The sequence below is a fragment of the Sesamum indicum genome, linkage group LG11 (assembly GCF_000512975.1).
Source record: "Sesamum indicum cultivar Zhongzhi No. 13 linkage group LG11, S_indicum_v1.0, whole genome shotgun sequence".
Classification (NCBI taxonomy): domain Eukaryota; kingdom Viridiplantae; phylum Streptophyta; class Magnoliopsida; order Lamiales; family Pedaliaceae; genus Sesamum; species Sesamum indicum.
The window spans coordinates 11,046,285-11,057,494 of record NC_026155.1 but is presented as its reverse complement, the minus strand read 5'-3'; the positions used below and the strand labels follow the sequence as shown (position 1 = coordinate 11,057,494).

The 11,210-nt window shown below is 34.2% G+C and overlaps 1 protein-coding gene across 5 annotated transcripts in view; it reads left to right on the top strand.

The window, feature by feature from the left end:
• LOC105173986 overlaps window positions 1,363–11,210 on the top strand; it is a 13,400-nt gene continuing 3,552 nt past the window's right edge. For 4 of the 5 annotated variants that reach the window (XM_020698103.1, XM_020698102.1, XM_020698101.1 and 1 more), the window contains exons 1-13: window positions 1,363–1,611; window positions 1,722–1,917; window positions 2,692–2,861; window positions 3,729–3,878; window positions 4,296–4,439; window positions 5,168–5,228; window positions 6,769–7,085; window positions 7,448–7,579; window positions 7,967–8,074; window positions 8,206–8,292; window positions 9,781–9,903; window positions 10,013–10,133; window positions 10,210–10,332. In XM_020698103.1, coding sequence (XP_020553762.1) covers window positions 1,555–1,611; window positions 1,722–1,917; window positions 2,692–2,861; window positions 3,729–3,878; window positions 4,296–4,439; window positions 5,168–5,228; window positions 6,769–7,085; window positions 7,448–7,579; window positions 7,967–8,074; window positions 8,206–8,292; window positions 9,781–9,903; window positions 10,013–10,133; window positions 10,210–10,332 — 1,789 coding nt within the window. In that variant the 5' untranslated portion in view covers window positions 1,363–1,554. The remainder of the gene's footprint in view (window positions 1,612–1,721; window positions 1,918–2,691; window positions 2,862–3,728; window positions 3,879–4,295; window positions 4,440–5,167; window positions 5,229–6,768; window positions 7,086–7,447; window positions 7,580–7,966; window positions 8,075–8,205; window positions 8,293–9,780; window positions 9,904–10,012; window positions 10,134–10,209; window positions 10,333–11,210) is intronic. The other variant, XM_020698104.1, reaches the window with a different exon arrangement.

The following is an 11,210-nucleotide window of genomic DNA, read 5'->3' as shown; positions in this document are numbered from 1 at the left end:
CCCGTTACGTGATTGTCGGCTTTCTTTTCTTTTTTTTCCTCCTCTTCTTCTTTATATCTTCTCCACAACAATATTCCGATGAAATAGTATTTTCAATCTTACCTTTTCTTTTATTCATCAAAAGAGATCGTACGTCCAAACATAGTGTGAATTATGGCTTCATAAAATTAAGGAATAATTACGCTCCCCTCTAACCAAGTTTGGTGTAATTATACGTAAATTTTTTGTGATTTGAAAAATTATATTTAGTACTCCTAAGGTTTATTCCTGTCTAACAAATAAGCCCATTCATTAGTCAAAAACCATCAAATTTGCTAACACTAATAAAAAAATTGAAAGAAAAACTATATTTATTCCTGATTAACTTATTATTAATTTATTGTAGGTCAGATAAATATTTTTATGATTAAATTACCCTTGACGTCTTCACGTGTTAATGCATGCGATGAAGTATATCTTCACCGTTATAAAGGTAGTTTAGTCGAAAAAAAAATATTTTGACCTGCAATAAATCAGTAATAAATCAATCTATGGTAAATATAATTTTTTTTTATTTTTTATTAATATCAACAAATTCAGTAGGTTTTGACTATCGAAATGACTTATTTGTTAGATAATAGCAAATCTCATGAGTTTAAATATAATTTTTCAAATCACATGGAGTCTAAGTGTAGTAATACCAATCTTAAGAGAGGGGGAATGTAATTATTCCTAAAACTAAAGATAAATTATACCACCGTCTCCTATAATTATATTTAATTTTATAAATATTTTTTTACTATTTGCAAAATTGTAAGTACTATTACTTCTTGTAGTTGTAAACTACATCGTGGCCCGGTGGGTAGTGTATTTTTTATTGTACAAAAAATATGAGTGATTTGTGTAAATTACTATTTTTTTCCTTCTTTCTTTTTATTAATGCAACTTACTGATTTATATATTTTTCTTATAAATAATATATTTTAATGTGTAAAATATTACTTATTATATGCACATAGAAACGACGTGCTACAACAGCTAGTTTAACATAATCTTAACCTTGCTATACTTACAGCATATGGGCAACTTTACTGGGCCGATTGTTAGGCTGATTGTCGCTGATGGGCCTTAGATCAGGTGGCCTGCTGGAAGTATATATTAATGGGCCAGCCCAATTGGAAGCCCACAATGGACTTGATTGAGCCTAAGTGTGGTTATAGACCCATTGGACTTGTGGGCTTTGTTTGGGGATGTTCAACGGATGATATATTTCTAAGTCGACAGCAAGAGGCCCATTACTATTCTAATATATATTACCGGGCTTTTCAAACTTAGGCCCAAAGTAAGTTGAGATAGCTCAAATTCTGAAGGCAGTTCTTCCTACAGTTAAAATAACTGCCAATCTCACCTCCCCTTCTGTATTGCTTAAACCTCAAAAACCCTAGTTCGAGGTCTTGGATTTCTTTTTATTTGTCTGAAACTTGAGTTGAACACCTCCTCAATTGCCTTTAGATTTTATCCAGTTTAGCGGTTCCACAGTAGTTTGTTGGAAAACCAGGCAGAAGAAGGTTTACAATGGTGAAACCTAAATCCCAATCCAAAAAGCCCCAGAAACGCGGGGTGGACTTCAAAGTAATGATCAGAAGTTCGTTAATCTGTTGAAGTTTTAATTCTTGATGAAAATGTTCGATTTTCAAGCTATGATGAGTATGATTCTCAATTTTTAAAATTTGCTTTTGCAGAAAATTAGGCGGAAAATCGGCAGGAAATTGCCGCCCCCAAAGAATGCAACAAACACTGAAATAAAATCGAAAGCGATTGTTCTTCCAGAGCAAAGTATAGCGTCTGAAAAAGCTGGTTTAGCAGTAAGCAAAAAGGGATTGACACTCAAGGAGCTTCTTCAGCAGACAAGCCATCACAATATACATGTCCGAAAAGGTCGGGCTTTTTCATTCCAATTCTGTTATTTACCTTTGGTTAGGTGCTGAAATTCTGCTGAATATGCTGTCCAAATATGTGTAAATTCTCTTGATGCAGATAAATTACTAGAGACATCTGTGGTTGAAATAAGAGGAAACTAATGACTGTTGTTGCAAAATGTTGTTGCTATTATTGTTGTTGTTGTTCTTTTCCTTTCTCTTATTGAAGTGATCCCCCATTTACATATATGTGGGCCAGCAAAAGAACACATTATAATTGCTTTAGTTATTATTTCAAACCTTCAGTTAGGGTTCAATATTTTGTGGCTAGGTAGGCAGTTTGCCAAAGTTGAATGATGTTTCCCTTAATCTTTATGTTAGTTCATATCTGTTACAGGAACATAGGAGTTATTATCATTATCTTAAAACTGAGACTAACTTGGGACTGGAGCAAGTTCTTATTATTAAACATATCATCTAACCCAAACTGGTGGGGCAATTGTTCTCAGTAAATGTAAAGTTGGCTAGCTTCAATCATGTCGCTTGATTTGATTGTTGATTACACCCATAGTCTGGTTAAAGATGTCAAGGATCCTGTGTGAGGATCCTTTTTAATCAAATCTTTTCTTTAGGTGATTTTCTTCTTCTGTTGTTTCCTGGCATTTTGAGTTTATTGAAGTGAAATGAACAAGATTAACCAGTACATGTGCTATCTTGTCTTTCGTAATTTATGTTGATGTTTGGTTTCTGTGTGTTGTCTTTCTTTTCATTGTGGGTGTTATCCATTCCCCAGATGCGCTGCTAGGTATCAGAGATATATTGCTTAAGCATCCAGCTGAGCTGAAGTTGCATAAACTTGCTATTATAGAGAAACTGCGTGAGCGAATTGGTGATGATGACAAGTTGGTTCGTGAGCTGCTGTATCAACTGTTCAAGTCAGTAATTTTCCCTGGCTGCGCAAAGGTACTTATTAATATTATTTGTATATTTACTGTAGCAAATCTTAGACTTCTATCTTTGTATTTACCAGTGTCTGGAAATCTTCAATTAGGGTTATTTTGTCTGATTCTCAAAACATTTTAAAGAAAGCATTTGTTTACAACTTTCTGTTAGGCTTTAATTGGTGCATCACTTTGTTTTCCAGGCAATAGAATCTGTGTTGTGCTGAGTTCTTGTGCTCAAAGGAAACCTAGTCTTTATTATCTGAGAACTTAGCATGTCTGTGTTCTTCATTTTTATGTGGAGATATATTGTAAGGTGCTTTATGTATCAATAAGCACAGGTGATCCAGAAAACATAGGAATCATTCAGTCATTGGAAGTTTATATGAACATTCTTAGGTTCTTGTACTTATTCTATTATATTCATCAGGTCTTTCGTCTCATTTATTTATTATACAGCTGAAGCATATATAAACTGGTGGTGGTGGATGAGATTGAGGGGATTCCTGAGTGGGGATAGAGACAAGGGATACATAATCTTTAAAGGACTTTCTTTTTGAGTCTGGAGTTTGACCATGAATGCACTTAAACAAAGTTTTATTTTATGAATATCAAAGAAATACATGGAGCGTTATTAATGACTAGGGAAGATAATTTTAGTCTTCTGTCAGTTTGAAAGTTAACTTTCCCAACTCTCAAGAACCAGAGCATCAGTTGTTATAATCGGACATGTTGTTTGTTTTTTGTATTTTCTTTAATAGTTTGTTGGTGAGCGCAATCAACGGTAGCACACATTTGACTTTCTGATATTAACATTTCTCAGATGTTTTTAAGTAATTAAGTGGAAAAATGGAATTGCTTTAGTTGATATTCTGATTTTCTTGTACAGGATAACCAAGGACCATTAGTTTCCCTGATGATGGCATATATTTTTAGTGCTATGACCCATTTAGCAATTGATGTGCGTTTGATGGCTTTCAAATTTTTCGACCTTGTTGTCCAGTTTTACCCCCCTTCATTTTCCTTGTATGCTGAAAAGGTACGCTCACATCTTTCATTTCTGATATGGACCCTTACTGCATTTTATCCATTAGTAGCTGCTATACTCTGTAAATTAGCCTGTGCTGTTATTCTCATTTTATTGCATTTTTGTTAATTAGCAAAACAAAGTAATGAATGCTGTGATTCAGCTGGTCAGAGCTTTAAATTAGGTCTTTTTTAAAAAGAAAATTAGAATCTTCTCTCATCTTTGGTGTTGCGGTAGATGTAGTTTACTCTTCCTCTTTTTTTTTTTTTTGGCTTTTGATCTTTATGTTTTACGTGCGAAAATTGTCAATTGATGCAGTCTGACGTTTGACTACTGATTTTTCTTTCCGTGTGCTCATCAGGAATCTGTGGAATTTGTCTACATTTTTTTCATCATTCGTTGTCTAAAACTTTTGCATCCAATTTGTAGATTCTCCAAAACTATGAAGACATGTTACGGAAGAACAAATTTTTAGAGGAGAAGAGCAAATTAAAGAGCACTCTAGCTGGATTGATTCGTTGCTTATCACTGTTGCCATCTAATGAGAGAGAAGATCACTCGGCAGTTAAAAATGTATTCTCTCAGATAGTGTTGCTATTAAATTTTTTTTTTAATTTCTAATTTCACTTGTCTGTTCAAGGAAATTACTGACTTGGTTGCATTGACTAACTTGGTACAATGTGAAAAAGGATGTTTAATCCCGTGTCTTTGGCATCTGACAATGAAAATCTACAGCTACTTTGTTATGGTTACGTAGATGAGCTTATATGTGCCATTCTATTTATTGCACTAATCTTCCCAAAAATCTTGGGTTTTACTTCAGTAGCTGCTCTATCTCCATCGAATGCCCTTGTTTCCTTCTTTTAGCACCCCAAACTAATTCCCAGTTACTAAAGGTAAAGTTTAATGGTCAAGATTTTTTCATGTGTGTATGTATGAAGTTACTTCGAATTGCCTTTATACCGCCGTTACTTAATATACACATTGGATTTTTTTAGTATTCTTTCTTTTTCTTCAATTTCAGGTCATCCGTCTCATAATAACATGTTTCTTCTTGAGAATATACATACATATAGATACATACATATATATGTATAAAATGTTTTGTGTCTATGCATGCAATTTTATGTATTTATTTATTGTAACTTATATTAATTAAGCCATGTATTATAATGCAATTGCCTGTATCTGCAGCTATCTTTGTTAGAATTTCATCATTTCTCGACTGCTAGCCAGAGTATCTGTTTCTTGTATCAGATGGTTCTTTAGATAGAATACTCATTGAAGGCTGATGTTTACAGGATATTCCAACTCCTGACGTTCTTCATGCTTTTGAGCCTGAGGTTGCTAGAGAACCTATTGGTAAGTTCCAAAATCTTTTTAACTCACAGCAGGTGAATTATTTCTATTATCTTCCAGTCTTCTTGCCTAGCTTTCAACTTACTGTATGTCCATTAAAAATATTGTACAACAGTTTTGACTCTCTTGGTTTGATATATACTTTATTCTTGCTATCAGTTCCTGGTCTTTGCCACCGCCATTCTCTAATTTTCATGTGTTCATCTGGAACTCTTCCTGAGAATACTGTGTGTGGGTATGTGTCTCTGTGGTCAATTGATATTTAATGTATTGGTAAAACTTTTACATATCTGTATTCTTTTGCAATTCATTTGTTTTATGTTCAGTCACATGTTAACATGTCAAATTCCATAGATTGATTTAAATTAATCCCAATCGGGAGAATAATAAAGGCATATAGGAAGGAGTAAGTAGAGTCTCATTTTGATTAACATGTAAGGTTGAAGACAATTTCACACGGATGAATTTATGATTTTCATCGTTACTTCAAACATCCGCAATGGAATAGAGATGTCAATTTTTGGAACGTAAATGATGGATAACTGGCAAAAATGACATGCCCTTATTGGAGAGGACAGATTCAGTTTACTACTTTCCCCTGCAACATCTATTTGAACTCGGAATATTCCAAGTGTTTGCATATATGATGTTAAGTTCTGGTCTGCAACCTATCAAAACTTGGCAAGGATTCCGTTCCATATACCACTGTCCATTTCGATCGAATCCCAAAAGTATTACCTCACTCTATGTCACTCTTCAAACCCAGATGCTGGTCCTCTACAAAAGTAGAGATTTTTATTGGGGCAAGACTAACTTTATTTGAAGGAAACATGGTGTTGATGGAGGAAAGTGAGTGGCTAGTTCTCTAGTTGTTGCTCAATAGTAGTTGCACCTATGGTCTTAGTTGGTTCTTTTGCTTAAGCTACTTGGTTTGCCTGGATTAAGGTTTGTTCCATACCATTTGACAACTAGTAACCATTGTTTTGCACCTAATTTTGAGGAATAAACTATGGCTTCATAATGCTTCTTCTGTTCCACCATCATTTTTCGGATGCCAAATCATTATACTTAATGGATATCCTTTTTCTATCTAATACTTGTGACCCACTCGTTATGCTTTGACGGTTCATAATTGTTGACATGAGTTTCTAGTCTGAAACTTGAAGTATTCACTTGCATTTACATTGTTGATTGATATATGTAATTGTCTGCTCCAGGAACCGCTATCTGTTTGCTAACAGTTCAGAAATGGGAAAGCCCCAAATCAATAAAATTTGGAGATTTGTGATTCTCAGAAAACTTAAACTTGGCTAAGTAAGATAGTAAGATTGTTGTGGGATTGTTTGCCCGTGTTTACTGTTACTAATTTATAGTTTTCACATGTGGTATGTCCTTATAATATCTCTATGGCTTATTTTTGCCAATTTGCATGATTTTGGGACAGCCCGAGATATAATATTTTATGGGCTCAATGTTTCCCCTTCAATTCTTAGTTTGGAAAAAAGTGCTTGACAGTTGTGCACTCTGCTTCCATGTTTGGCAGGGCTTACTGACATTTCCAAGAAATTGAAGGATCTTTTGCCCATTCTTGTCGGTTGCTTCCAGGATTTCATGCCATTGGTTGACAGTACCCCCCAACCGGATCTGCAATCATGTGATTGTATGCAATTTATTCTTCAGAGCATAGATCTCATAGTTGGGTTTTTGGTTAGCGGGACTTATGGAAGTGAACCAGATCCACAAGTTCTTCCACCTTGTCAGAAGCCTGATATTACCACATATGATCAATTTCTATCACCAATGTTGTTAAAGAAATTATGGGATGTTTTTCCCCTCCACCTGGTTCATCTCTCTGGGAAGGTATATTTGACCCATATTGTGAATTGGTGTAGCTGATTTCCTTTGCATCTCAAATGATATTTTCTCGGGAAACCGTCTTTAGAGATGACATAAGTTTTATTTGCTCCTTTTAAATTTGAGTACTGCTTGGGCCAATTGGAGCAACAGGCAAAATAAAACGTTAGGCAGAAGTGACTATTACATTGCCTTTCCAAAAGCAATCATCTATATTGAATAATAAATGCATCCTCTACTTTATATTGGCCATGATCTTGGTTACTTTACATTTGTGATTTTGATAGTGTAATTGCCAATGTTATATATACTGCTGTTCTTTTTGGGAGGACATAATCTCTAATTTTGCTTTACTTGGTGCCTTGCAGGATGAAGATCGAATCTTCATGCTAAATACTGTAATTGCCAAAATATTTTTGCAGTTGAGGAACTGGGACTGCTCTTCCTTTGCTTTGTTGGAAAAGTTCCTGGAATTCGTTGAAGGTTCACTGTCTATAAAGGTGTTGATTATTGAATTATATTATTTATTCTTACAGATATAAGATCTTTGAGATTTTTGTCTGGTACTTGCACAAAACACTACCAAATAGAATTCAGCTGGTTATACCATGAAATGCTATTGTTTCTCCACGTAGTTTCAATTCTGATCCTGCTTCTTTCCTGTTTTCTGACTTGATCCATGATCCTTAAACATAAAAACATGGAAGACTTCTTTTCTTTTTTTTTTTTGACAGTAAAACATGGAGGACTTCAGTGATAGTCATTTGGGGTCCTTAGGTTCTTTTCCTTATTGTTTCCCATTACTGATACATCAGAACTTTTTTTGTTTAACATTTTTACTCAGCCATATGACATATTTCCATTTATGATATTCATATTATTCGCAGATACAATCGGGTAAAGTGTTTCATGAAAAACATTTGCTTCCAGTCATACCATACATTCCAAAATTAACAATGCAAATTAGTGGTGACTGGAGGTCTCGTATTCTTCAGGTCTGTAATTACGTATTCAATTAGTTGATTGCTAATTGGTTTTTTTATGAATGTTACTTGTTTTATCTTTCAATACTTCTTAGCTATTTATGGAGGCGTGTGTCAATTGTAACCTTCATCAATTGTTGTAGGCTTTCACTGTGGTCTTCAAGAACTGTACTCCAGACTCTTCAATGAAATTAGCTTGCCTTTCTGCAATTGAAGAAATGCTTGCTCCTGTGAGATGTTTACTTTGCTATTTTTTTGTCATCTCACTCTAGGATTAATTTTTGAGTCTTAAATTACAAGCACTTGTGTGTAACTCAAATACTAAAATTCATGTGAATATAATATTCAATTTGTAAATCCTAGCTTGACGTTAATCATTCATGTTATGTGTATGGTTTCTGGATCATTTTGAAGTGTTATAAACAATGATTGAATGACTACCTCATCTATTTAACATGCCTCCTCGTGTGCAGGCAATATTCATTTTGTGAAGCCTAGCACATGTTTTTTCTTTTCTTTTCTTTTTTTTTTCCATAAGCAGGTGAGTCAAACTTAAGACCTTTTGTTTGGCATGACTTTGATGCCATGTTGAATAGTTACCTCATTTGCTTAAGTTGTTAGAATGGAGGAACATTTGATATTTAATATCTTCAACAAAGATATTGGTTGAAGCTCCTGATAGAAAACAATTCAAGTAAATAGTTGTAATAACACATAGTCAAAGCTCATCAAAAGTAACCCAATATGATATGTTTGCTTGCCACAAATTGTGAAATCATCTTATTATGTCTCTGTCAAAATGGTTGAGTTAAATTGGATGTTCTTTCCAGCACTCTGACATATGGATAATGACATTTAGGATCATGTTAATTTATCTATCACCTTGCATCCATAGATAATGTTTAACTTATCATGTTCTCTGCTAAGTGTGTTTTGGGAAACTGGTAAAAGAAAATCTTTATTGCCAAATTAAAAGTTCAGAGTATGATTACACTTAAAATTCATATAGATGAAAGTTAAATGGCTTACAGATATAAGGTGGCTATACTGTTACTTCTTGTTTGTATACTATCTTAGTTCAAATTAATCTGGTCTGGGAAATAGAGGGCTGCATCATTTTTGGATGGGAGGGTGAAAAAGATACTCTGCATTTGGTTTCAAATTTACTTGAACTGGATTGCCTTTTGTCATTTCAACCTTTTTCTGACTTTATTCGGACGCTAGGAATTAAGAAAGCATAGCAAATGGAGTATCCACTTTTTGTATAGTATTTCCCACATAGCTGCTGCTAAAGATGTTGTGGTAGGAAATTTATGGCATTTGTGTTGAAAACATTACTTATTTCTACTTATTGATCTGTACAATGGGAACTGGGAATTTTTAATGGTTTCAATTTTGGTAACTAGAAATCTTGAGACTTTTAAAAAACTATGATTAGTATGGAATTTTTGCGGATTATATTGTGAGTATGATCTAATGGTTATATGTTTGCATTATTAATCTGATGAAACTTCATTTCCTTAAGAACTGGAGATCAGCATTGCGCATTTAACATAAAAAGATAATTCTTTTTTTCAGATTAAATTTTTTATGACTATTGTTGTACTATATACTCCGGACGGAAGCTGATGATGCCCTATTGGGAGTAGAATTTGATTTATTTCCCTCAAGTTGGTGTTTCTATATAAAATCGGAATCAAAATTTATTTGTGGAACAGGAAAGGAGCTGGCTTTATCTCCATCCAAGTGATCCTGCATTAGTAGAATATCAGATTGCTTGGATACAGGATCTTCCTTTATTGCTGTTATTGTTGGACGACAAAAACCCATTATGTTCCAAGGTGCTTTTCTGGACCCTGCTTTGGTATCGAACTACTTGGTGTTTTCTTCTAGCAACAATCTTTATTTTGCTCTGCCAGACTCCGTTATTTGATGTTGTTCTTTCTGCAGGCTGTGTTGCGCCTTCTACTTCTTGTGGGACAAGCTACTCCAGCTGACTCTCCATTATCTCAGGAATTTGATACTTTGCAGTGCAGTTTTGGAGGTTTTTTTAGCAGACAAAATGAGAATGGTACAACTGGTTCTCATTCTTCCTTTCTCCTTTGGCTACATATGCCATATGTTTAATGTAATACACTATTTTGCAGGCATATGCTATGGTCCATTCGTGAGGCTCGCAGCAGATATTCAGGAGCTTGCCATCTGTTGCCTTTATTATTTCTCTTTCATGGACTCCCAGTTTCTGCAGTCACTAATCTCATGTTGCTTATGTAAGTATCTTATGACACTCCCAGGATTCTTTATAGTCATTAATGTGTTGTTATGTGCTGCTTTCACTTTTTGTATTTTTTAAAATACATGCTCTTGGGTTACACTCTGTTTTCTATCTCAGATACTGCTATTAAATTATGTATGATCTTTGCTGTCAGTCTACCATATACCGTTGTGCATGGTGCTTATTTTTTCTGTTAAGGATATAGCCTCTTTGCTGGAACAATATGTTTTTGAGAAATAATTTGAAGGTATCTTATTTTTATTACTCTAGTTTGTTAATACCTGTCAAAACTAAAATAATACGCTGCTAGTAAAACATACATGGTGCTAGTGTCTGTGATTGGGTCAAGAAGCGCCTCATCTTTTTACCTCTTATCTTGTGTAAGTTGAAACTTTTTTTCTTTTTTTGGGTAAATTACAACAACCTCCCCTGAGGTTTGGCATAATTACGACTACCCTCTCATTGTTGGAAAAATTACCAATATCCCCTAATTTTAATGGCCGTCGAACAATTAGCTCAATCCGTTAGGTTTCCATCCATTTTTTGTGGTGAACTGACCAAAATGCCCTTGTGGATTAAAAATTATAATTTTATTTATTTTGTAAAATTTTCTAATTTTTTTTAACTAAGTGGATAATTTTTTTATAATTTATAAAATTTTTCCATCCACCCAATTGATTTTTTTATGAGTTTTTATTTTTTTTTTTAAAAAAAAAATACTGTAAGGACAAAGTTGATAATTTCATACATCTTCATCAAACATGGGGGGTATGTGTAATTTTTTAAATAACTAGGGGATATTCGTAATTATTCCAAACCACAGAGGAGGAGGTTGTAATTTACCCTTTTTTTTGGTGGTGGGGGGGGGGGGGC